General features: G+C 44.4%; 2 protein-coding genes across 2 annotated transcripts in view; both read right to left on the bottom strand.

Annotated features, from left to right (window-relative positions):
• LOC310772829 (mitogen-activated protein kinase kinase kinase 7-like) overlaps positions 1–3,452 on the bottom strand; it is a 43,457-nt gene extending 40,005 nt beyond the window's left edge. The window contains exon 1 of the mRNA XM_083632758.1: positions 3,268–3,452. Within this exon, the coding sequence (XP_083488884.1) occupies positions 3,268–3,333 (66 nt within the window). The 5' untranslated portion in view covers positions 3,334–3,452. The remainder of the gene's footprint in view (positions 1–3,267) is intronic.
• Positions 3,453–4,259: 807 nt separating this feature from the next.
• Positions 4,260–27,359, bottom strand: part of LOC310772634 (disheveled-associated activator of morphogenesis 1-like) — a 40,447-nt gene continuing 17,347 nt past the window's right edge. Inside the window, exons 14-25 of the mRNA XM_083632482.1 lie at positions 26,791–27,084; positions 25,609–25,716; positions 25,353–25,450; positions 22,993–23,077; positions 21,942–22,048; positions 21,720–21,808; positions 21,304–21,472; positions 20,764–20,871; positions 20,608–20,668; positions 19,888–20,022; positions 18,441–18,611; positions 4,260–5,286 (exon numbers count right to left, since the gene is read on the bottom strand). Of these exons, the coding sequence (XP_083488608.1) occupies positions 5,053–5,286; positions 18,441–18,611; positions 19,888–20,022; positions 20,608–20,668; positions 20,764–20,871; positions 21,304–21,472; positions 21,720–21,808; positions 21,942–22,048; positions 22,993–23,077; positions 25,353–25,450; positions 25,609–25,716; positions 26,791–27,084 (1,659 nt within the window). The 3' untranslated portion in view covers positions 4,260–5,052. The remainder of the gene's footprint in view (positions 5,287–18,440; positions 18,612–19,887; positions 20,023–20,607; positions 20,669–20,763; positions 20,872–21,303; positions 21,473–21,719; positions 21,809–21,941; positions 22,049–22,992; positions 23,078–25,352; positions 25,451–25,608; positions 25,717–26,790; positions 27,085–27,359) is intronic.

The following is a 27,359-nucleotide window of genomic DNA, read 5'->3' on the forward strand; positions in this document are numbered from 1 at the left end:
CAACAGGTGTGGGTTTGTGGGGAGACAGGAAGACAGGAAGACATGTCTCCTTCCATATTGGGAGGATTCATTTTCCCACCACCCCACAATTATTTCAGCCTCAAACTAGGGCTGGGCAGACAAAATCAAATATCACACACACACACACACACACACACACACACACACACACACACACACATATATATATATTATATATATATATATACACATACAGTACATATACACACACACACACACACACACACACACATATATATACACATATGTATTTGTATCTACGTGTGGATGTATATATATATATACTGTATATATATACCGGTATATATATATAAAGTCAGGTTTAGAGGAATAACAAATTTTAAATTAACAGTTGTGATTAGGGATGTTCATCAGTTATCGAAAATCGATCGTTAAGGAATGGAATCGATCATGTGGAATTCTTATCGATTATTGTTATTATTTTTTTATTTTTTTTTGCGGACTAGGTTTGGGTGGAATTCGTTCCTCCTGGCCCCACTCCATTGCACAGCCGACTAACGTGAGGTGGAGCTTCATATAGTCTCTAGTTTTCTGGCTGGGCACGGGCCTTTGTGCCAACAAAACTGTTTTAAACATGGGAAATTCACACCGGCATGCGCCGGGGACAGCAGTGTTGGAGAGGAGACACATTGAAATAAAGAGTTAATTGAGGAGAACACGTTGTCTTTCGTATTTTCTGCCATAGGCATTAATTTTGTAAAAAAAAAATATATATATATATATATTATTATTAACACATTCACTGCCAACAGTTTTTCCAATACTGTAGGTAGCTTCTGCCAAGGTTTTTTTTTGAGGATTCTGGCTCATCTTTCAAGAGCCGAGGATTATTTTCTGCTAGGACTTTGTGAACACAAAATATCTCAAAAGAACTAATAGAATGTGTGCTTTCTCTGTCTAAAATAGTTAGTTTTTATCATGTTCTGTTATGTAGGCATTAGCAGTTGAATACAGCATGGTTTCAGCGTCTGAGAAGGAAAGCTGAGATAAATGCCTTTTTGTGAAATTCGATAGAACAGGCAGAACAGTCACTTTAACCATTTATTTTTGGCATCAGTGAGACATCAGACATCTAAACAATAGTTCTGAACAGTAATTTCCTCCAAAATAACAGCACCCCCACCCCCCTCTCCTTCAAACTCCTCCCTCCGTGGGTGTGTCTCTGGTGGCTGCAGCGTGTGTCACAGGCGAGTCTCTGCTACCTGTCTGTGCTGCCTGGCGGCCGCTCGTCGGGCGAGTCTGGATCGGGCTCGTTCGTTTCTGGGTTTTCGGTTGTGAGCTGGGATGAAGCTGCGTGCGATTCTGGGCTTTCTGCTGTGTTTAATTTTTTTGGAATCCCCCACCGTTGTGCGCCAGCTCCCAGCGCGAAAGCGTTTTCGCCAAACCATTTTCATGAGAATGGTTTCCTCACGCTTTTTCCTGCTGTTTTTGCTCGGCTTTCTCCAGTCTGGAGAGCACTGTCGCCACTTAGTGGGTCAGTAAAATAGGTTATACACATTCAATAGCTCCCATATTTTTATAGGATATGTAAAAGGGTTTGATCCACGTCCCACCGTCAAAAAAAAAAAAAAAAAAATTGACGAGTTAACTCGTTGACGGCAGTCAACCGTTGTTGTTTTTTTGACGAGTTAACTCGTCGACGGCAGTGAACGTGTTAATATGATCGATAATCGATAATTGATCGTTAATTTTCCCCGATTTTCGATTTTGGACATTTTTCAAAATGAACATCCCTAGTTGTGATGTCATTATTCAGTCTTAACCACCAATATTTGATCCTTTTCTGACTCACTCTCCCTAACCCTATGTCACCACCTGCTCTCCCTGCAGGGCTTGAAATTAACTTTTTTGACCACCTGCCAATATGGCTGCTAGATTTTAAAGTTACCAGCCAATTCGAATTTCCACTAGCCAAAATGTTTTTCTTGAAATAAACCAGAATATGAGTTGGTTAATTTAAGCATAAGTATCAGTAAGTGGCCTGGGATTCTCAAAGCCTGTGTTGAGGGTCACAAACAAAAATGCACTCTTGAAGCTAAATAAATCCAAAACCTAAACCTAAAAAAATTATTTAAATTTGTACTTCAATGTAGAACAGTCATTTCTTACACATGAGATTACTTTTAGCCTTTTAGTCATACAGATTATTGAAAGATATTCCATATTCCAGACTGAAATGTTATAACAGAAGTGGAGTATTGGCCAGAATGACATGAACATTTGGACACTTATTCAGCGGGTATCTTGCATGTTGCGTTCAGGTGCACTGTAAAAAAAATCACTGCTCTAATAAAAACAAAAGGTGCAAGTTGAAGAGCAGCGTTCAAGCTCGACAAGCTGTTCATACTGTCTAAATAAAACAAACGTTTGAAGAATAGTCTGTTTTAATGTTGTTGTTATGTTACAAATCCGATGAGTAAACAATGAGCATCCTTTTTTTAAATCGTGCTCAAGTCTTTACTGTTTATTTGTCTGATAAAACAAAACCCAGAAGAACCCAGATTTGTTTACAACTAAAATATAACATTGAATGTACTGGGTGTCAACTGTTGCAATAAACTCAAATGAGTGGCATATTTTTGCTGATATGTGACTTTTTTGCAGGCTATTATATTTTATTTCATATATATCATACATGTACATTGTCAATTTAATGTTGTTTTTTAACAAAGCAGCTTGAACTACTTTTTCTGTGTAGCTTGTAGTTTCCTAAAATACATTTCTCCCAGGGTAGCTTTGCTGTTAGTAGTTCAACTGCTTCCACGGTGTGAATGTGAAGTATTTGGTAGCTTCCTAAGCTATGGTTTCACAGTAGGCTATCTTCTTCAAACACTGGCTTATTGCGATTGGTTCAACTTTATGTGACAGACCACAAACATCCCTTCCTGTACTTTTAATGGCTTCAGTTCAAAGGTGTTTCGGCAACAAACAAGAAGACTGCCATGTTTCATAAATGGGTTTGATTAATGTTGCCTTCGCATTCAGCTTGACGTACATTTCACACTTACCAATAACTCACTGCACTTTTCTATTGTGAATAAACGCTCTTTTGTTTCAATCCGAAGTTAGCTCTCCAGTGCATCCATGGGGGAACAGAGTGGCATTGCTATTACCGTGCTATATGCCTATGCTGTGGTATGCCACTGTGTGTTTTGATCCACATGCCCCCCAGCTGAAGTCAACCTAACGCCCTTGCCAAGGTGTTGTTTGTGAGAGAGAATTTACCACTTCGACTTGGATGTCTTCATACTGGATGTCTTCAAACGGACAGGCCGCTGGAGTCTCCAGCATCGCCGCAACGCGTCCGCAGCCGAGCCGCCAGTGCCTCGGGGTAATACACGCAGGCTGCTTATCGGAACAATAACGCAATCTTTGTTGCTGCTGCTCGCCAACTGTTCGCAATGCTTTCCATTTGCTTTGCTGCCGTCAATTCAGGAAGTAGGCAGCAGCGGTTCCCCTAGTCTTTCAGATGCGTTGTGCTGACTAGAATAAGCAGATGTAAGACTTCCGGTTTGGGTGTTTCACAACCTTCAAAATAAAAGCACGAATGCATCCAGATTAATATGTTTTGTTTGTTTGTCACCCATAACATTTCATTTTCATATTTCAAAAAAGTATTATTGTTGTTATTGTTATTAATATTACTATGATTATTTTTTATTTATTTTATTTTTGTCTGAGTGATCTTAAATATAGCTGAATCGCTTGGTTTGACCAAGTAAAACTGAGCATTTTACGAAATGTATATGGAAAAATGAATGGCTCACCAGTCACCACTTGCCTGGCTGGATCCATCCAATAACAATCAATCATTAGCCTTAATCTTCTTGGAAACTATTTTTATTTCATTCTGATTGGTCTGAGCTTTGTGGCATAGTTCTGTGGAGCCCGACATGAGCCCCCCCCCACCCTTCTTTTTCTTTATGCTGAGGGCCCCTGGGCCCCTGCCCAGGTTGCCCACATGGTAGACCCAGGCTTGCCCTGCACTACACCACTTCACCATAGCTTTGCACTAGAACCGTCTTGCTTTCTCAATGCCTCAAAGAGCCTGGCAGCTTTGGCACCACCACCAAATGTGTCTAAAGGAATATAGCAAATGCCATATTTGTCAATTTCACTATAAAGTCTGCATATAATCCACTGTGCAGAATGTACAGAACACAGAATAAATTGGACACTGCACAGGTCACCTTTTTCATTGCTACTTTTTTCTCCTTTATTGCACAAGTTATATGTCAAAACACTCCAAAATATCTGTATTTTCTTATATGAAGTATGTATATGAGCCCTTGAGACTCGACTGTGATAAACTAGACTAGACAAATGAGGGGGGGGGGGGGGTTAAGGATTAAGGATCTATTTGTCTTTGTATTACTTCCTTTGCACAAATGGAAAATGAAAATGAAAATAAACAAATTCTTCACAAAAAAATACATGGACTGTTAAGAGTTCTGTCATTTGAGTCCAAAGGTATATGAGTTACACTTACACAGAACTAGAAACGTGCCCAAGACGTTTGTTCTCTTCCTGATGTGTTCCCTCTTATCTCTTTATGTCCCAGCTTTCCTGTGCATCCATCCCAAGGGGCAACCTCCACTTCTGAAAAATGAAGCTAATGCAGTTCTTTCTAATGGACAAGCAGGCGGAGCCTAAACTCCACTGGCTGCAAAACACTTCTGATTGTATAGATACAGTCGGTCTGTGTGGGAACTTGATTTATGACCTCATGGTCTCAATCTCTAGTTTCAAGTCTTCTACAATTCAGCAAATTATGTTAATTTTGTAAATTATGGCCCCATTTTGAGTAAAATAGATGATAAAGCAGACTTGGGGCATGATTGACAGGTCACCTGTCCAGTGATCATCACGCAGCTCGCCGATCAGGGACCAATAGCAGGCGGCCCTGCAGCTCTGTGGGAAAGCCCTGGTCTCACGCTAAATAACCAAGATGGCTACGGCTCGGGGCTTCAAAACGTCACAAGACATCTTCACTACTCCACAACACAGCTGTTAGTGGTTTAACTTGCTGGCTGGTCTCTCTCGGCTGCTGTTTCCCGGGTTCTGATTCTGTGGTGCTGGGCCCAGGGTGTGTTTTCTCCGGTTCAGTTTCATCTTGGACAGGTCCTTGTCGAAAACCTCTCCAGACCGCAGGGCGGACACCAGCTCGTCGAAGTCACCGCCCTCCTCTGCTCCTCCGCTCGCTTCGGCTCTCCTCGCCTTCTGCTCTCTGTCTCTCTGCTTCAGCTGGAGAGGGAGAGAGAGGCGGGGCACAGTAGGTATGAGGACAAAATGGCTAGGAGACATTTGTACATTTTTACCATGCTGTATGTTCACAGAGTGAGCAACACTAAGTCACCGGGCGTCCATTCATTTCCTATAGAGTTCTAGCAATTATCTAATTAGAAGGACATGCTAATTATGTAAAATGCTGTGCTGTTTTGCAAATGCCTCCTGAGGCTTAAAGTTTTCACTGAAGTTATATTGGAAGAGTGATTTTTCAACTTCACATTTACATTATTGTAATTGCTTGTAGATGCATTAAGTATTACTGTAGGTTGTAGGAGTGACCTATTATTAGTGATTTTATGTTGTTTTTACAATAATCATTGTGTGTCAATTGCATTATAATAACTCACTCAGTATGTTATACAAGACTGCAAGCAAATGATTTGTAACATTTTGAAAAACGTTGTCATCTCAATACGTGGTGTTGCTAAAACATTAGGGTTGTTGTCTGTGTACAGTACTGCCAGAGAAAAACATTTACTTGGTAATACTTGGTACATACTACATTATTTGCCAAGATGCTCACAGCTGGCAGGTTTCGTTTAGTTTATTATTGTATTGTATTTGTTTAACATCCATGTGACAGATACCTGAGGCCCATACCACAAAGTAGGATAAGCAGATCCAGGATCTGTCCCTTGATCTGGTTTGGCTTAACCAGATCATTGCAATCTAACAAACCCATAACTCTGGTTTTCAAATCGGTAAGTGGTTTTTCTAATCCAGTTGAGAGTGTGTGCACATGAAAATGCTTGTGCACAGGAGCTCGTGCCCACAAAAGAGGCGTGGTTTTTAACAACTAGCCAATCACAATGCAATATGGACTGCTCCAGCTTTTAAAGCGCCAGACACGCCTATTTCCTCATTCATTCAAAGCGCAAATCAAAGCGAAGCTTTACTGTATGTCAGAATCAAAATCCGCATTGGATATTATTAGTCTGTTACCGAATGACTAATGTCTAAAGTTACCGCTTTTATTCACATCAGTCATTTCTTTGAAGAGCGGTTTCTGCCTCCACGTATGATCCTACAGCAGCTCAATTCACCCTCTCAATAAACTCAATAAAACCTGCATGTCTTTTTTGCGAGTGGAAGTAATGTGTAATCTATCTCAGTCTAAATTTCCAAAATCCGTAGGCGTATTTACACCATTTAGGCTCAATGAATAATAATGATCTCATGATGTGTTTGGTCGCACTGATGGAATAATTCATATAGGCTAATAGGCTATCAATAAAAAAATTATGATAATAAAATTAAAAAAGGCTTCTGAACTGAATCGACACGGTACGTGCGGGCATAGATTTAATTGATAAAAAGTAGCCTATTTTGTGGTCACATAGCCTATATTGGCAGCAGAGTCGCATATCTCCATATTTCATACAAGGACTATGCTGGAAATAATATGAAGTTCAATCACATCATACAGGCCAAAAGCAACACAGTTGCAGCTGCAAAATGCAGGAGTAGCCTAGATATGAATAATCTGTGTGCAGGCGGCCGATCCCATATTAAATTGCTTAGATGTAGTAGGCTATTCTGGCATGCAGGGGCGGTTTTAGCATCAGAGCTTTGGGTGGGCTCAGCCCACCCAAAGGTCATGGACCACTGAACCCCTAGGGGGGTCCGGGGGCATGCCCCCCCGGGAGAAAATTTTGTACAGTTTCAAGTAAAAATGGATCAAACTGGCGCACTTTGAGATCAAAATGAAGAGACTAGATCTATGAAGAACTACACACATCAATATCTTCTTTACCGTTCTGTGGTTTTACAGCAATGAAAAAGTAATTGTTTCCCTATATATACTATATATATTTTGCATACAGGTTACTATGGTAGAATTATGCTTGCATAAATAATACCAAAATCACTTCAGGGGAGTTTCAAGTAAAGTAACATTTTGCTTTGTAGGCAAAACAAAAGTAAAATTAAATCAAAAGGGAACTTCCTAACTTATTGGCTGGAATAATATTCCAACAAGATGATAATATACTGTAAGCACTAAAGCAGGAGTTTGCAGTCAACTAGTTGAAATTAATATGTGGCAGTATTTGTGGGGGTCAAAATCTATGTAGGGTGTACCACCACAAATAGATCAGTGTATGGGAAACACTGACTATTAAATTGTGTGACTAGAAAGACACCAATAAATCTGAGAAAATGTACTTTAATTTTGAACAACAGCACTACAACGGTGGCATTACAAATGGTATTATGAAATTATTGTGGGAAAAAACAAGAATGCCACTTTTTTTCATGAACTTTAAGCAGAAAATTAAAAAATAGTTTTAAAGCAAAAATAAATAATAAATAAAGATCATTTTAACATAGGCTCAACCAGCCCATCTTACTGACCACCAGGGGTCCTGGTCCTTAATCCCTTTTTATTACTACCATGCCACTAGTCTCTTAAAACAGACTGTCTCATCTACATCCGGCGAATGCAACTATACAGTCTGTACGTTACACCCCCAGAACATGCACAAGGAAGTTGGGAAAAAAACCTTCAGACAGGAAAGAAGTTTGACGGAATCCGACCAATCACGACACGTGGGTCCACGAAAAATGCGGCATATTGGATTTTGATTGGACTAATGAGCGGAAGACCCGCCTTTCTGCAATTCTGATTGGACTAATGAGCGGAAAACCCGCCTTTCTACTTCCCATTCCGGTTGGTGCATGATTCTCCCCCACGAAGTACAGACGGTATGGCGGAAGCATTTGAAAATTGCGGAAGCCAACTCGTCTGTTCTACCATGCCACTGGTACTGTACACAAACAAGGCTGTTTAAATATCTGCCTTGCACTCCCTTAGAGGGAAATAACAAGCCTGTAAGAACTTTTATTGAGATACTGAACTAACATCACAGCAAGACATAAGTGATGCCATGCACGCATGTTAAGCTATCGTCATCATCACATCAGACAGCAGAAAGCAGCCACTTGCGATTCTGAAGGGCTTAATTTCATTCAGATAACAAGGGACCCGTTTGAAAATGTTTGTCACTTATGCCATATGTTTCTCAAAAAACATTGCATCCATTTACACCCGCTTCACTGCGAGCTAGCATGACATGGCTGGCTGGTGCCATGGTAGCCTACCTACCTTCCTCCAGTCCACCTGTTTGTCTGGCAGGCACAGCGACAAGTTCTTTTGTTTAGCCTACGAAACAACGTTACGCGCTAATTTGCATATCAATATAATAATAATAATAATAAATTCAATTTATATAGCACACTTTAAAATCCAAGGACTTCACAAGGTGCTTTACAGATGCATGATAAAAACAATCAAGCAATCAAACAGGGAAAAATAAAAATATATAAAAAATAAATATAAAGGAACAGCTAATATGCGCTAATTAAGTAACTACTAATGACTCTGACTGCTCAATGCTCACCTCATTGATCATGAGTGGGGAGAACGATTGTGTGGACTGAGGAGGACCACTTCGCTGCTGTAGGCTACTGTGTGTGTGACCTGTGTGAAGTGATGTGGGATTAGGCAGATACTGTAGATGGAGGAGGGAGCGCCTGCGCAGCCGCGGTTCTAGAAACTTTTCGGGTGGGCTGAACCCCCCTAAATTTTTGTCTCAGCCCACCCTAAGAACATAGAGGGGGGGGGGAACACACACACAGTGCATTGTGTAGTCAGAAACTGCTACTAATGACCACCATGGATTTGGAGAGGAGAGGGAAAAAAAAAAAAAAAAAAAAAAAAAAAAAAATTGCCTCTATTTTTTTGGGTGGGCTGAGACTATTTTTGGGTGGGCTAAAGCCCACCCAAAAACGGCCTAGAACCGCCCCTGCTGGCATGTATGACCATGTCCAACCCAACGTCAGCCTCAGCTCCGTTGTGCACACGGCACCGTGCGCTTTGAAGACGTTTATGTAAACTTTTTACGCCGGTTTAGTGATATTTCTCCACTCACCGTTGTTGTGCTCGCAGGAGCTGGTTTGGTTATGAAATATGATTATTAATAATTATGAATTATTAATATTCATAAATTTATTAGATTTGACAGAAAATATTGTATTCTCTGTAAGATTCGGGGCACCACTGTAGTTAAGGCTACAGACCTGTCTAAAAGTCAAGTTATGACTTGTTTAGACACCAAACCAAATTGTCATATCAGTCTCATAGTGATATAGTGTACATTGTACAGTTAATTGAAGGTCAAAGTTCGTAAGCTTCTGTCACAGATTTCCACAGATAAAATACCTCATGAATAACCACCAAGATTCATAGCATTATGTAATAAAAAGATTTAATAAATCACAATATCAATTGACATTAACATAATGATTAAAATATCAGTTCATCACATTTACTTTTATGACTAATACTCTACCACATCTATAGCTAATACCTAATGTGAACAAACATTATCAATTGTATGTGTGGGTGTGTGTGTGTGTGTGTGTGTGTGTGTGTGTGTGTGTGTGTGTGTGTGTGTGCTTTAAGTCTGCCTGGCTGGCAGGCCTGGGTGTGTGGGTATGTGAGTATGTGGGTGTTAATTAGCACTTGTGTGTGTGTGTGTGTGTGTGTATGTGTGTGTGTGTGTGGGTGTGTGTGAGAGAGAGAGGAGGAGGTAGGAGAGAAGGTGGAGTGGCTCGTTCTGGCTGTCTCTGTGATGTAATCACAGGATTGGCTGAGAGGCGGGCTGATCGTGTGTAGACCGCCTCCTTTTCAAAATGGCGGTTTTGCCAAAGTTGAGGAAGGATTGACTCGGTCAGACAGAGGTGGCTGGGGGGCGGTCTGGAACCGCCTCCTTTCCAAAATGGCGGTTCTGCCGAATTTAGGAAGGGATCACTCTGCCTGCCTAGCCTGGGTCACTCTGTGTGAGTGACTAATCAAACTCTCTAATTCAGCTTAACTGTATTTTTGCGGGTAGACATTCTGACCACCTCCAGACCGTTCCAAGCCTAGCCCTTTCGGTTGAACGGGCTCAGCTGGGAGGCCGAGAGAGTGGGGGAGGGAGAGAAGGAGAGGGAGAGAGGAGAGTGGCCCACTGGTGGCCGCTAAGTTCGTGCTGAACTTGGCGCTCACCTTCAGGCGTCTATATCATTCAACAGTGTGCGAAACATTGTACATCAACATACAGGATACTGTAATCAACACATACATGGTAATGCATTTTAACCCCTGACTCTGCCCAGAACCATTAAACCATAAACTCTCACGCGGATTCACTCTGCTAAGTGAATCGTTCCGTTGTTGGCACGGCTGTCCTGTGCGCTGTGGGTTTGGCTGAGTTGACGTCGGGGCCGACGTGCGATCTGGCCTGGGCAAGCATGCAGCGGACGTCTGATGGGGGTCGACGATGCCGGGGGTGGACGTGCAGTCTCTCTGCTGGTTGAGTCGAAGGAGTGCTGCGGCTGTGGCTGGATGCCAGCCACGGTGGGTCTTCTGCGTCCTTCGTCGGCTGTGGGTTCTGCGACTGGGGCCACGGTGTGTCTTTCTGCAGCCGTTGGTTTGCCCTGCTGCGGTGTGGCGTTCTTCTTCTTCTCCTGCACGTGCGGTGCGCGGGGAGGGTCGTCAGTCAGGCGTTCTTGCCTGGAAGCTTGGTCAACAGCTGGCGTTATGCCAGGCTGTGGTAAGTCTGGAAGCGTAAGGAGGTTTTTCCCTGCGACTTATAACGCTAAACCGACTTAAATTAAACTGAGATTAAGTATAACTATCTCAGTGTAAGCATGCTATGTCTCGTGGGACTTACGGCTGGCCTTTGGTAGGCGTTTTCTGAGTGAGGCCTGGTTCCTTCTGAGGCCCTGGTCAGGCCTTTGTTGCAGCGCAGGGGGTGCAGCGAGCGGGGGAGGGGAGCTGGCTTCCTGGCTCCTCCAGACCCTTCCGCTGCGCACGAAAGCTTAGTTGAGACTCATACTGTAGACTCTTAGTTAAACTGCTTTCCAAACAGTTTTGTCTCACTGTATGGGGAAGTCACGAAGGGTTCTCATTGGCTTGTCATGTGTCTTTTGTGATGGTTCTGGCCAATGATAGCGCTCTGTGAGCTGGACTGTGCCCATTCTGTAACGTGAGGCAAGGGAAAAGGGGTTTTTATGGCTTGATTACCCTTAGAGATAAAACAATGGCCGGAATCCTTTGAGGCTTGGCCCCCAGCTGTGCTGGTATCTGTCGGGTGTGACCCAGCCATTTGGTCCTCTCTGTCTTCCCCCGAATGTGAGGCCATATCTAAACACAGGCAATACACTCAAATGTCCCACATTCAAACATATAAGTAATACAGTACAGTCCATAATGTGTCGATCACAACATCCCCCCTCCTCGTCTGTGGACTGCGGTCGACCTGCGGTCCGCAGGCGAGGATGAAGGGCTGTACAGACAGTTTGCTGTAACTTTTGGTCCATGTCCATCTGTTCTGTGGGATCAAAGTGTCATACTCAGGCCGTTCATAGTTCAGGTTTGGTTCTGGGCAGACTCCTAACCATACCTAGACTCATTACCATATAGATAATACAACCTTAAGGTCACATACACAACATCATTTCAAAATCAACATGGTAAACAGGGAAGGGCAGGAGGAGAGAAGGAGAGAGAGGGTGACAGGGTGTGATTTTGAATGTGTGCTGCATTCCAGCAGTGTTGTGCTATGTGTCTATGTGTAGCCATGTGCCAAGCTTTGTCCTATTTTGATGTGGTCTGCCTGCCATAAAGGTGTTATGTTTCACAGCACAGCGTTGACAATGCATCTAGCCTACATAGAGATAAGGGTGAGAGCCGAGTGACAGGTGACTGTCAGGGGTGACAGGGTGGCTGCGTCCAGTCACCCGCCCTTCACCGAGTTTGATGTCATCTCCTGGGAGGGCCTCTGGTGGCTTGAATGCCCACCCTGCCCGTCAGGCGTCTGGCTCCCGTTCGGATGTCTAATTGGGTGGAGGGCCTAGTGTGCTGAGGAGACTCACGCCGTTCGCGCCCTGTGGCGTGACTGTGATGTCTCTTTGGGCAGCAGCTACCCCCCTTGGCTCTGTCCGGCAGAACCAGGTGGTCTGGCCTGCGTGGTGAGCGTGTGTGTGGTACCGTCTCTGGGTCCACACACACGCGGTTGGTGGGTTGAAACTGGCCATTTCTGCTTTTTGCTTCGGTTTCCACCTCCCACGCTATTGAGGCGGTTTTGAGGACCGTGCGCATGCTTCGGTCATACCAACGTGCGTCTAGGGCTACGGATGGGCGCACCGAGTCATGCAGACCGTCTAGGAAGAGTTCCTTGAGACGTGGCACGTCTGATTGATCCGGGCCATTTCTACCTTGACTATATATCTTCTTCAAGCGTCTAAAGTAATCCCTAGGATGTTCCTGGTAATTCTGTTTGACGTGTAAGGCCGCGTTCCTCCCCGCCGCTGACGACTGGGTAAGGATGTACTCTTCGCCCAAGGCTTCGCGAAGCTTGTCAAAGTCATCTCTGATATGGGAAGGTTGCGTTTGGATAAACGCACGCACGTGCTTTGAGCTCGTGCTCCATATCAGTTGAGCTTTCTCTCGCGGCGAGGCGTGTGGCAGAGCCTGCGAACCACGTTCGACTTCGTTGAGATAATCGGTCAAGTGTACCTCGTGACTGGCGGGATCGAACAAGTCAATGTCGTTTGCGATTGACTTCAGTAAGTGATAGCGTGACTCTGCTTCTCGGAGAGAGAGTCCTGAATCACTCTGTTTTGGCAGTAGAGGCTGCAAGAAGGAGTGGCCGTTTGCCCGATTGGGCACCAAAGAGCGACTAATGTCATCATGCCCGGGGTCCCCCCTTTCGGGGGGAGGGGTGGAAGAGCTGACTTCCTGTTTCCTTGGTGGACAGGAGCTAGAAAATGAGTGAGGCTGGATAGCCTCTTGTGAGAAAGACCTAGCAGGATCCTCTCTGAATGACAGGTTAGCATAACTGGGCAGTTGGTCTGTGTCCAGCTGTGAATGCTGTTTGTTTCCCCTGCTCATCATAGTCACGCTCTCTGTTTGGGAAGCGGAGTGGATCTGCCGGAACTTAGTGACTGGATCTGACTCATCAGCGCACCCGCTGGTGGCCTGAGCAAATGACGGTTTATAACGCACAGGGCGGTAGTCGATCGACTCGCCCCGGGCGTGATAAATGGAAAGCCGGTAAGACACACGTTCCTCCCTGCAGGGGGTTGCAGTGTGGATCGTTTTGTCATAACCGGAAATGTCGCTGTCAAGTCGTTTGACTGTCAGCAGTTTGTGCTCTGAGGTGGAAGTCAGAGCTGGATGAAAGCGTGAATAACGTCTGATTCTACACGTAGGTTGCTCGGATGAATGACTGACTGGTATGTCAAAAGCATGGAAGTCGAGCTCGGAATCGGATGACGACTGCTGGGCTGAATAGCCTGAATCAGTTTGCTCGTTGTGAGAGCGGTCTCCCCCCTTTCGCGGTGTGGTGTCGCGATGTCTAGCAGCGCGGCTGCTTGCCAGCGCGGGCGCTAAGTGGTGTGCGGGGGTCTGATTCGAGTCAGGGGTTGGTCTAGCCCTAGGAGGCGTGTCAGCCTCCGGTTCCGGCGGGGTTAAGGCCTTCTGGTGCTCTCGCTGCTTGGCCGTTCTCGCGTTTAGCCGTGCGATCACTGCTCGGGTGGTTGGTGGAGCAGTGCGACCCGAGAGGGGGACCGTTCTGGGTCCGAGGGCCGCCGTGGATCCGGACTGCATGCCCTTTTGGCTCTGTTGCAGCCGGGAAACTTCGGTACGCAGTCGGGCTAATTCTGTTTGGCAGACCTGGGCTTGTCGATGCAGACCCAGATTGGCCTGCAGCGTAGCTTGACAGCTGTTGCGCAGTCTGCCTATCTGCGTCTGGTAGACAGTGGTCTGCCGCTGATGCGCAGCGTCCTGCACCTGGAATCTGCGATTTTGCAGAAAGAAAATAATTCCCAATGGAATTATTAGGACCGCTAGTGTTAGCATTACAATGCTAAATTCATCTGCTCCTCCTGTGGGCGGGCAGATGAGAGAGGCGGCTACCGCTTGCAAGTCGGTGGCGGCCGTCCTAAAGAAAGTTTCAGCGCTGACCATCTTGTGGCAGCGCAAACTCATTGCGATGAGTCAAGCAGCTGTTTTACTGCTGTCAATTTTAAGCAAAAGGTGTGTGCACTCACCGTGTTGCTATGGCATCAATGCCGTCAATGCCCACAGTTACTAATCCTAATTAAAGAATGGCCCAAATGTGACAGTCTCTCTGTGAGTTAGCTGCCAATTGCATGCAGTTAGTTTGACATCTGTCAGCTGTCACTCGGCTGGTGTCTGCTGTCAGTGTCATCAGGTGCAGGGTGTGCCTGCCTGTCTTTCGCATGCAAATTCACTGTGACTGGTGGTCACAGGGCTTTGTTTACACTTTGTCTCTGGCTCTGGAGGAGACAGGGTGAATGTTTTTGAATGCTAATGTGAGGGGGGGGCAGGGTGTGACTTTCAAATTAGCATCAAAGGTCCCACTTTAAAATGCGCAGCACTGTTTGTTTCTGTTAAAGATCACTCTCTGATAGATGGAACATTGCTATCTCTCATAATTTTAGGTTGAAGGCACAGTGGAAAACAGTTTGTTAACTGTGGTTTCTAACATAAAAAATGGAATCAAGGATTTTAAACTGAGCTGTTGTCTTTGGGACGGTTTTGCTCAGAAATTTTCAATACAAATCCTAACTTGTGTTAAGATTATGGGAAGATTCCATATTTTATGATTAGAGTTCCTTTAGTGTCTTCTGACGCATGTGATTTGCTTGGCAAAGCGCTATAGAAAACCTGATTTTGGAAAAATTTGAAAATTTTCGATTTTTCAAAAATTTATGAATTTTTATTATTCATGCATATCATATCTGTGGAAATACTGATATTAGAATCCTCAAACGGGGCGTCATTTATGTTGTGCTCGCAGGAGCTGGTTTGGTTATGAAATATGATTATTAATAATTATGAATTATTAATATTCATAAATCTATTAGATTTGACAGAAAATATTGTATTCTCTGTAAGATTCGGGGCACCACTGTAGTTAAGGCTACAGACCTGTCTAAAAGTCAAGTTATGACTTGTTTAGACACCAAACCAAATTGTCATATCAGTCTCATAGTGATATAGTGTACATTGTACAGTTAATTGAAGGTCAAAGTTCGTAAGCTTCTGTCACAGATTTCCACAGATAAAATACCTCATGAATAACCACCAAGATTCATAGCATTATGTAATAAAAAGATTTAATAAATCACAATATCAATTGACATTAACATAATGATTAAAATATCAGTTCATCACATTTACTTTTATGACTAATACTCTACCACATCTATAGCTAATACCTAATGTGAACAAACATTATCAATTGTATGTGTGGGTGTGTGTGTGTGTGTGTGTGTGTGTGTGTGCTTTAAGTCTGCCTGGCTGGCAGGCCTGGGTGTGTGGGTATGTGAGTATGTGGGTGTTAATTAGCACTTGTGTGTGTGTGTGTGTGTGTATGTGTGTGTGTGTGTGGGTGTGTGTGAGAGAGAGAGGAGGAGGTAGGAGAGAAGGTGGAGTGGCTCGTTCTGGCTGTCTCTGTGATGTAATCACAGGATTGGCTGAGAGGCGGGCTGATCGTGTGTAGACCGCCTCCTTTTCAAAATGGCGGTTTTGCCAAAGTTGAGGAAGGATTGACTCGGTCAGACAGAGGTGGCTGGGGGGCGGTCTGGAACCGCCTCCTTTCCAAAATGGCGGTTCTGCCGAATTTAGGAAGGGATCACTCTGCCTGCCTAGCCTGGGTCACTCTGTGTGAGTGACTAATCAAACTCTCTAATTCAGCTTAACTGTATTTTTGCGGGTAGACATTCTGACCACCTCCAGACCGTTCCAAGCCTAGCCCTTTCGGTTGAACGGGCTCAGCTGGGAGGCCGAGAGAGTGGGGGAGGGAGAGAAGGAGAGGGAGAGAGGAGAGTGGCCCACTGGTGGCCGCTAAGTTCGTGCTGAACTTGGCGCTCACCTTCAGGCGTCTATATCATTCAACAGTGTGCGAAACATTGTACATCAACATACAGGATACTGTAATCAACACATACATGGTAATGCATTTTAACCCCTGACTCTGCCCAGAACCATTAAACCATAAACTCTCACGCGGATTCACTCTGCTAAGTGAATCGTTCCGTTGTTGGCACGGCTGTCCTGTGCGCTGTGGGTTTGGCTGAGTTGACGTCGGGGCCGACGTGCGATCTGGCCTGGGCAAGCATGCAGCGGACGTCTGATGGGGGTCGACGATGCCGGGGGTGGACGTGCAGTCTCTCTGCTGGTTGAGTCGAAGGAGTGCTGCGGCTGTGGCTGGATGCCAGCCACGGTGGGTCTTCTGCGTCCTTCGTCGGCTGTGGGTTCTGCGACTGGGGCCACGGTGTGTCTTTCTGCAGCCGTTGGTTTGCCCTGCTGCGGTGTGGCGTTCTTCTTCTTCTCCTGCACGTGCGGTGCGCGGGGAGGGTCGTCAGTCAGGCGTTCTTACCTGGAAGCTTGGTCAACAGCTGGCGTTATGCCAGGCTGTGGTAAGTCTGGAAGCGTAAGGAGGTTTTTCCCTGCGACTTATAACGCTAAACCGACTTAAATTAAACTGAGATTAAGTATAACTATCTCAGTGTAAGCATGCTATGTCTCGTGGGACTTACGGCTGGCCTTTGGTAGGCGTTTTCTGAGTGAGGCCTGGTTCCTTCTGAGGCCCTGGTCAGGCCTTTGTTGCAGCGCAGGGGGTGCAGCGAGCGGGGGAGGGGAGCTGGCTTCCTGGCTCCTCCAGACCCTTCCGCTGCGCACGAAAGCTTAGTTGAGACTCATACTGTAGACTCTTAGTTAAACTGCTTTCCAAACAGTTTTGTCTCACTGTATGGGGAAGTCACGAAGGGTTCTCATTGGCTTGTCATGTGTCTTTTGTGATGGTTCTGGCCAATGATAGCGCTCTGTGAGCTGGACTGTGCCCATTCTGTAACGTGAGGCAAGGGAAAAGGGGTTTTTATGGCTTGATTACCCTTAGAGATAAAACAATGGCCGGAATCCTTTGAGGCTTGGCCCCCAGCTGTGCTGGTATCTGTCGGGTGTGACCCAGCCATTTGGTCCTCTCTGTCTTCCCCCGAATGTGAGGCCATATCTAAACACAGGCAATACACTCAAATGTCCCACATTCAAACATATAAGTAATACAGTACAGTCCATAATGTGTCGATCACAACACCGTTCAACTGCAATCGATCGGCGGGGTCAAACGTATCTAGCCTACTTGGGAGCACAAAAATTAATATATAAAAACATATTCCAAAGTGGTAAGTAGGGCTTAATTTAAATCCTGCAACAAGTGCAAGGCTAATCAGTCCTCAATTAATTCAAAAGGAGCCATGTTGTTTTCTTTCTTTTGTCTTTTTCTTTTGAATGCAATGTGTTTTTCATATGGGGATCCTATATGAATGGACTCGCTGTTTCCAGAGAGCTGATTGGTAAGAAGGTGGGTCTTTCATGGGTTTTGATCTTAACCTGCTACAGACCAGGTTAGCCATAGAGCATAGGCCTACTGTAAGTTGCTATGGTGATCTATCTCGGTAAGAAGTTAACTAGTGTCGTGGTACGGCATACCTAGGGTTAAACCTGAAGTTACCTCGCTAAGCCACTAATCTTGCTTCGTGGTACAGGCGTCTGGTGAACAAAGTTCAAAATGTTTATGCTTCCCCTATCCCTTTAAATAATGATTTATAGGTGTGTCTGCGTCAATGCTCATATGTGCTCATCATATGATCATATGCCTGGAACGAGTTACAAGGTGTTTTAAACATGACATCTTTACCCCCTCTTGACATGTTTAAAAATACTCTAAAATCTGTTTTTACAGAACAATGTCATTGCATGTGAAATGTGCGATTGTCAAGTTTCTTTTTAGCCCTTCTTTTTAGCCTTTAATCCTTGTAGTTTGTGTTTGCTTGTTGTGTTTCTTTGTGTATTCTGTGATGTTATTTGTCCCCGTTTGTATTTTTTATTATGAAACCTTTTATTTTTGCTGTCCATCTTGACCAGGTCTCCCTGGCAGAAGAGATATTGTATCTCAATGGGACCTTCCTGGTTAAATAAAGGATAAATAAAATAAAATAAATAAAAAATGTGCTGGAGTATTATGTTTTCTAACCTGTGCCTCCATGAGCGCCCGTCTCTCCTCTTCTTCCTTACGCCGCCTCAGGTTCTCGTTGTCCTGCGTGGCCTCTGAGAAGGCTGTGAGGAAAGCATCAAACATCCCAAAGAACTCATCAGGCTGCAGCTTTGACAAGTCCTCTCCGAAATGTCTCAGCGCCTGTCCAAACTGATGAGAGAGAGAGAAAGACAGAGACAGAGACAGAGAGAGAGAGAGAGAGAGAGAGAGAGGGAGAGAGAGAGAGAGACAGAGAGAGAGAGAGAGAGAGACAGACACACACACACACACACACACACACACACAGACACACACAGATGGGTAGAAGATGAGTTAGAGAGAGATTGAGGTAGAAACAAACAGGAGAGAGAGAAAATGAGAGAGAGAGACGAGGATGAGCAAATGGGACCAAATTAATCTGGATAATAAGCAGGCCGTCCTCACAAGGAAAACACCAACATTGGTCGATTTTCAAGGTGGTTCAAATGAGCAATGTTTACGAATGCGACCTCTTGTGGCCGTGTGAGTAAGTGCATGCGGGAGTGCAGACCACGGCACTGACCTAAATAATATGGACAAAGCCATCCACTAATTTTTGGACTCACATTTTGCAGAAAAGGGTTTGCCTGTCACCATCTTGGGGTCCTTACGCAGCTCACGTGAGATGGGCGGTTTCCCAGAACCACGGCTCCACCTGCTATTGGTCCATGATCAGCAAGCTGCGCGATCACTGGACAGGCGACCTGTCAATCACCCCATTTTCTATTGTCTATTTTACTCTAAATGGGCGAGTTATATAAAAAACGACCCCCCCCCCTACAGTTGTTATGAAAAGATGAAATGAGCTATATAGACCAAAACAGTGTTTGGGTCCAGGCTGTAAAGATGCTTAATTACGGTTACAAAGTGAGGCATTGAACATGGGGGTGAATGGGAACAACGTCACTTCCACGAGCTGCCTCAAATGGCCATTCGAGGAACTACACAGCTTTCAGGATTACTTCTAGGAAAACCCCAGAGCTTGCCCACTGGTGCATACGCAAGAGTCGGGGGCTATAACCAGGAAGTAGTGGCGACATCTGGCGGTCTTTAAAGGGATAGTTTGGATTTTTTGACGTGGGGTTGTATGAGGTACTTATCAGCGATAGTCAGTGGCCTCCTCACAGTAGAATGCATCCAGCACGCTCCCAGTTAGGAGCAGCAGAGCGGAGCCAAAAACCTTAATTCAGCCACCTAAAAGAAAGCTCCACCTAAACAAATCAATGTTCGGGATATATACGCTTGCTTGTTGTATTACGCCGTACATCAGCTGTGGCTGTGGGGTCACGCATCCACCGTTTTGCTCATATCATTATTTTAAGAGTCATTGGAAATGGAATGATTCTGTCGTTTCAGTATGAGGACGTGTTGATCATAGGTACATCAATGATGAACTTTGCCCGCTCACCAGTTGTTTTGCTTCGTTGAAGGACTCTTCTACATCAGAGAAGCTGAAGGAGGCCACGGTGACAAACTGGCTCACCACAGAGACAAACTTATCAGATGCACCCTGAGAGGAGCGCCCCTGCTGGTACTGCAGCTCCTGGTTGCAAGACATGGACATTAATCAAGCCCGTAGCACACCATGGTGTGCCATGGTGTGCCATGGGCTAAACACAGATAAACAAGGATTGAACATGTGGAACCTGACGAAAACATCTCCAAACATCTCCAAACAAGGACAGACAGCCATGGCACACCAGACATCTGTGTTTGTTGTAGATTGTTTGATTGGTGTGCCATGAACTTTACATACACACAGACACTGACACACAGATTTGGAAAAATGTCTGCATCTGTATTTAAACATAATTATCTTATTATTATCTTATTATTAATTTTGAAAAACATGTTTTACAATGGGTTTTAATGGGTTTATTAAACTTACTCGAGAAAAAAAAAGCATAAAACTTACTGAGAACATTAAAGAAAAAAGTCCAGCCTTGCACACTCTTAGCCTACACTATTGGATATCATTAATATGTGATGTTCAATGCATTCTATGAGTTATTTTGTGACAAAGTGTTGTAATTTTAGATGTACACACTTTTTTTTGCACATTTTTGCACATTTCTAAGAATGCCTTTCCAGTATCTACACTATCAGCGTTTCTACTGAGCTCTCTTACCGCCTCAACACTCTTCAGACCAGATCTCAGATTCTCCATGTCCTTCTCCAACTCTGTCATACTAGGGACAAAGGCACACACGGCATGGAAGATAAGAGATGCCGCCACCGCCCAAACTTTTGCCTAATTATATTAGTACGATATATATTTACTTACTTGATTTTAGCAGCCATTGGAACATTCTGTAGCTCTTCATTGAAGACTGCCACCTTAGGGTACTTCTCTTCTAATATGGTAATCAGGTAGTGGAGCAGGGTAATGTTTCTGGACACACACACACACACACACACACACACACACACACACACACACACACTCAATCTCACATAGCGTATATACATTTGACAATAAAGCATTTATGGCATATCCACATATTTTAACAGAATTGCAGCATCCATAACAAAATCAGAATCAAAATCAAAATCTTTCTGATTCTGATCACTCCAGTACTGAAGGCAAATAAGTTTGAGAACCACTGCTGTAAGGTATCGGCGAAATAACCCAGTAACAACTAGTATTGAAACTTCTCCAGTCAAACAATACCTACATTCCATCCTTCTTGTACACAGATCTAGAAAAAATACTAGTATGGTTTTGCTCACAGCAAATTATATATATATATATATATATATATATATAATCTTAATTCATAACTTAAACTAAGTACGGTAGAAACCAGTGTGTGGTGCATCTTACCTGTCAATGCTGGACTTGGTGTCAGCTATCTTGTTGAGGCTTGACACTTTAAACCCAAAGGCATTTCCTCGCTGCCCTTGGTTCATGTAGTTCCCGAAGGCTAGAACCACCTCCAGCAGCTGAAGCAGGCTGTGGCTCTGTACCACCTCCCTGGATGCATGAGAGATGGCTGCAAGCACAGTGAGAAGAGTGGAGAGGACAGCTTACAGATTCAGAGGAGGGTACCAGCTACAAGCACAGTGAGAAGAGTGGAGAGGACAGCTTACAGATTGAGAGGAGGGTACCAGCACAGAGAGAAGAGCGGAGAGGACAGGACCCCCCTCTCTGCCACAGAGACATGAGAGGGACACGCCCTATAGCATTGATGCCCTAGAGTATATCATTGTACACATGGCAGTGGCATGGATAGAACATACCTTCGACTTTAGGTTTGACCTCAGCCACTCTCTCAGCAAACTTCTTTTTGAAGTAAAGAGACTGGATTCTCTGCTGGTAGTGGTTGATTCTGAAGAGGGAAAGAGAATAAATGGCAAAAACTACACCTGTGTCTGTGTGTGTGTGTGTGTGTGTGTGTGTGTGTGTGTGTGTGTGTGTGTGTGTGTGTGTGTGTGTGTGTGTGTGTGTGTTTTAGTGTGTACCTGCTCATCTCATAGAGGAATCGGTCTGCCTTGGCCATGCGCTCCAACTCATTTTTGTGCTCCTCCAACAAGTCAATGTCACTTTTCTCAGGAATAAACTTGAGTAGCTACACACACACACACACACACACACACACACACACACACACACACACACACACACACACACACGGTTAGGTGTTTGAATATTAAATTAATTACTGATGTCATGTGATAATTTAATTGTAATTGCAGCTGTTTCCTTTCTGCCGTTCCTTTCTTTGATTGCTATGAAGATGTTCCTCCACTAGATGGCAACAAGTAAGTCAACGTTAAAGCGCCTATCAAAAGCAGAGTTACAAGGTGCTGCTGTACAATGAAAACAAAAAAAGAAATGGAAATAGAAGCAGAAATAAAATTAGGCATCATAGCAGCAAAAACATATATACATATGAAAACAAACTGGACAGGAGCTCCGTGCTCACCTTCACCTTCACCTCGCCAAGCTGGCTGGGGTGCGCCGTGGGTGGGTGCCACAGCACCGTGCCCCGGGGAGAGGGAGCAGAGAGGGGCCAGTGAGGTGGAGCTCCCCGGGGAGAGGGAGCAGAGAGGGGCCAGTGAGGTGGAGCTTCCCGGGGAGAGGGAGCAGAGAGAGGCCAGTGAGGTGGAGCTCCCCGGGGAGAGGGAGCAGAGAGGGGCCAGTGAGGTGGAGCTCCCCGGGGAGAGGGAGCAGAGAGGGGCCAGTGAGGTGGAGCTCCCCGGGAAGACGGAGCAGAGAGGGGCCAGTGAGGTGGAGCTCCCCGGGGAGGGGGGAGCAGAGAGGGGCCAGTGAGGTGGAGCTCCCCGGGGAGAGGGAGCAGAGAGGGGCCAGTGAGGTGGAGCTCCCCGGGGAGAGGGAGCAGAGAGGGGCCAGTGAGGTGGAGCTCCCCGGGGAGAGGGAGCAGAGAGGGGCCAGTGAGGTGGAGCTCCCCGGGAAGACGGAGCAGAGAGGGGCCAGTGAGGTGGAGCTCCCCGGGGAAAGGGAGCAGAGAGGGGCGTGCGTGCGTGCGTACGTGCGTGCGTGTGTTGGTACCTGCTCCAGCATGTCTTTAGGTAAGTCTTCGTGTTCATCCATGGTCAAGATGGCGTGACGGATCTCCTCATTGGTCAACTTCAACCTGGAATGCAGAAATGTCATCAGTGGGTTACTCCCATTTAGCATCCCAGCTGCAGCAAACCAAAGGCTTCTATTCTGTAACCTGTTCTCTTTTTTTGTCCTTTACTTTCTATTGTTATTATTTTCAATGACAAAAAAAACAATACAGAACAAACCAGTACAAAAGAAAAACAAACATAAATGAACGAAAAAGACAGGGGAGGATCTTTAAACATTCAATCTTGCACTCATCTACATTCACATAGTCATTCATTCGCACCCACATACAATTCTCATTTATAAGCGTGTACACACTCCACCATGTTTCTTCTCAGCTATACAAAGTCAGGTCTTATATCCGACACATAGGCAAGCCACTTCAACCACTTATCTTCAAAGGAATCAGCTTGAGCTCTTAGTCTAAATGTTACTGTCTCCATTACATATATCGAGTGGATTAGATCTATCCATTCATTTACAGTTGGTACATCTTGTTTTAGCCATTTTCTAGTCACTGCCTTTTTGCTGGCCACTAACATCACTCTCAACATAATATATTCGTCTCGCTTCACACAATGCAACTCTTCTATATCTCCCAAGTACAGTATTTTAAAATCAAAACTAATTTCCATCATAAAAACCGCCTCCAGGACCTCGTGTACTTCCTTCCAAAATGGAGCCACAGAGGGACAACTCAAAAAGATGTGGAAGTGGTTTGCCATTGCATTTCCACATGACCTCCAACATACAGATTGGTGAGAGAAGTTAGATCTTTGCGCTGGAGTACAGAAGTATCTAGTCACATTTTTCCAACTGAATTCCCTCCAGGATGGTGAACTCGTCATTTTCCATTGCTGACCACATATTCTGATCCATTCTTCTGGTGATATCGTGGAGCTTCCCTCTGCTTCCCATCTTTCCTTAATATTCATAGTATGGTCACCTTTTAGATTTTGAAGAGCCATATACAACCTAGATATCAGCTTCCGGTAACTACCATCATCATACGCATTCTGGAAAATACAAAGGATTTCCATTCCCATTGCACGATCAGTTTTCGGGAATGTCTTGTCTATAAAATTCCTGATTTGTATATATATAAAATGATCCTGGTCCTGCAGGTTAAATTTGTCTTTTAGGTCCTGGAAGCTATACACTCTACCTTGGTTCAAGAGAGTACAATGTGCTGTAAGACCATTAGGAGCCCAATTGTAACCTGTTCTCTTAAAGGATTTTGATGTCTTCAAAAGTAAGTGACAGCACATCCAGCATTTTTGTAGAATGACCCAAGATCTATCCCCCCCCCCCACCCCCGCCAGCTAAAGTGGTAACCAAAACTTTATGATGTCACAGTGAAGTTGACCTTAAACTGTTGGATATAAAATGTCATAACTTTATTATTTTATCCAATAAGACATTTGGGTGAGATGTTGTCATAATTAGCATGAGAGTTATTGAGTTATGACCAAAAAATTATTTTGTGAGGTCACAGTGACCTTGACCTTTGACCACCAAATGTAAATCAGTTCATCCTTGAGTCCAAGTGGATGTTTGAGCCAAATTTGAAGAAATTCCCTCAAGACGTTGCTGAGAGATCACGTTCATGAGCATGGAATGGAAAGACGTGGGGTCACAGTGACCTTGAACTTTGACCTTTGACAACCAAAATCGAATCAGTTCCTCATTGAATCCAAGTGGTCACTTCAACAAGTAGCTGCTGTTGTGTGTGCATGTGCGTGTGTGTCTGTGTGTGTGTGCGTGTGTGTGTGTGTGTGTGTGTGTGTGTGTGTGTGTGCGTGTGTCCGTGTGTGCATGTGTGTGTCTGTGTGTGCATGTGTGTGCACTTATATTTTTAAATTACATTATCGCACTTTAAATGTGACACTTGCACTACGTTTTTTATCCCAGATTTATTTATTTTTATTCTACCATGGCCCTCGTGTAATGTGTTAATCTAGAATCGTTTTATTTTTCTCACCTAAAGTTCCTTGTATTTACTTTAGTCTCGTCTGTCTATCTAAGTTGGCACTGCTTATTCTAGTGAGGTACAATTTTGGTCTTTGTTGTATGCAAGTATGACAAAAATGACAATAAATGAATCTTGATCTTGATCTTGAGCCAAATTTAAAGAAATTCCCTCCAGGCGTTGCTGAGATATTGCGTTAACGAGCATGGGACGTACGTATGGACAGACGGACAACTGGAAAACATAATGCCTCCGGCCACAGCCATGGCCGGAGAAGGCAGAACAACACTTTGGTTATTGGTAGAAATCAAACAATATGGATAGTACTGACCGTGAGAGCAGAATGTTACAGTTCTGTGCTCGACGACCATCGATCACTGACAGCTCCTTGACCTTCTTAGCAACAGAGTGGTCCTCCTCACTGTCCTTCTGTTCATACAGAGAGAGGGGACAGGATGGCTTTAGCTGCTCCACACCACATGGTGCCATCTACAAATGATACTTTGTGGCTTTCAAACAGTCCAGTACAAAGACTTGTCTAAACTTAATATGTGTATATAATGCACGTGCGTTCACATTTGTCTTACTTGTGGTCTCTGGTAAGCTGAGAAAGTCTTCTGGAAGTCTTCTAGATCAAGAACTTTAAACACTTTGAGATCATCAACCTCTGTCCAGATAGTTCCTACTATCTTGTTCTGAAACAAACAAAAGCAATGACATAATACAATGTTGTAATACTATCAACTTGGGGGTTAGAGTTGTAGTACTGTACATCACGCAAATATATCTTTTAATTAAAATATAAAATACTCCACCAAAATTAATTTAATTTGATGCAATCTAGTCTAGATGTGCTTCAAAAGTGACTTGACAGTAGAGTGCCAAAGTCACGTCCCTTCACTCGGACCAAAACTAAAAACTAAAACGGGCAAACAAATCTTATTCAATCATCTTTATTTTTGAGTTAATTATTTAAATCAAGTTTTTGAAAGTAATGGACAGTGTGCGGGAATCCTCTTTTCTCAATTTTGGCCTGAGTGAAATGCATTTTACAAAATGTAGATTGAAAAATTAATAGCGGATGAAATTCCTTGGTTCGTATGCTGAACCCGGAAGAGGGTGTGACTTTGGCGCTCTATTATTATTTAATTATACCTTTAAAATGAGATCCATTTGTCCCATTAGATAGATGCATAGAAAGATGGATAGATGATAGATACGTAGAAAGATGGATAGATGATAGATAGATACGTAGAAAGATGGATAGATGATAGATAGATACGTAGAAAGATGGATAGATGATAGATAGATACGTAGAAAGATGGATAGATGATAGATAGATACGTAGATAGATGGATATGTAGATATACGTAGATAGAGAGATAGATAGATGGATAGATGGATAGATACGTAGAGAGATAGATATGTAGAGAGATGGATAGATGGATGGATAGATATAGATGGATACGGGCGGCTGTAGCTCAGGAGGTGGAGCGGGTCGTCCACTTATCGCTTTGGATAAAAGAGGTCGGTGGTTCGATTCCCGGCTCCTCCAGTCTGCATGTCGAAGTGTCCTTGGGCAAGACACTGAACCCCAAATTTCTCCCGTTGGTGTGCCAGCACCCTGCGTGGTAGCTGCCGCCATCGGTGTGTGAATGGGTGAATGTATCTACTGACTGTAAAGCGCTTTGGATAAAAGCGCTATATAAATGCAGGCCATTTACCATTTACCATTTAGATAGATAGATAGATAGATGGATCTAGGCTACCTCAGACAGTGTGCTCCAGTTGAATGACTTCAGTGGTTTAGCTGGCTGGGGAACATTCTTCTTCTTCTGGATGGTTCCCAGGGGAGCACCTGGAGGAGGGGGAGGGGGAGGGGGGGCCATGCCCGGGGGGAGCGGGCAGCCTCCTGGTGTGGGAGGAGGAGGAGGAGGAGGAGGTGGTGGTGGAGGAGGGAGAGGTACACCTCCAGAGACTCCAGGAGCACCAGGAGGAGGAGGGAGAAGTACACCTCCAGAGACTCCAGGAGCACCAGGAGGTCCACCTGGAACACTGCAAGTCTGGGAGAGGAGAAAACTACTTTAGATAGAAGGATTCATGACATCACCGGGTCGCTAGAATAAAATGTTGGCATTGTACCTTTCTGCAGTCCACAGATACGTAGAATTTCACATTTATGAACCAAAAGTATGTTGCATCATCATGTTTAGATACATGTGTAACCCAATGAATGTTGAGTCCTCGTGAGTCCTGAGCAAGCCCCCAGGAATAGCGCTGGGCTGTGAAGCCATTTGAACATGGTGGCGAAGCTCTGTATTGCAAGTCACGTGACGCC

The sequence above is a fragment of the Poromitra crassiceps genome (genome assembly GCF_964638095.1).
Source record: "Poromitra crassiceps genome assembly, chromosome: 3".
NCBI classification, from domain to species: domain Eukaryota; kingdom Metazoa; phylum Chordata; class Actinopteri; order Beryciformes; family Melamphaidae; genus Poromitra; species Poromitra crassiceps.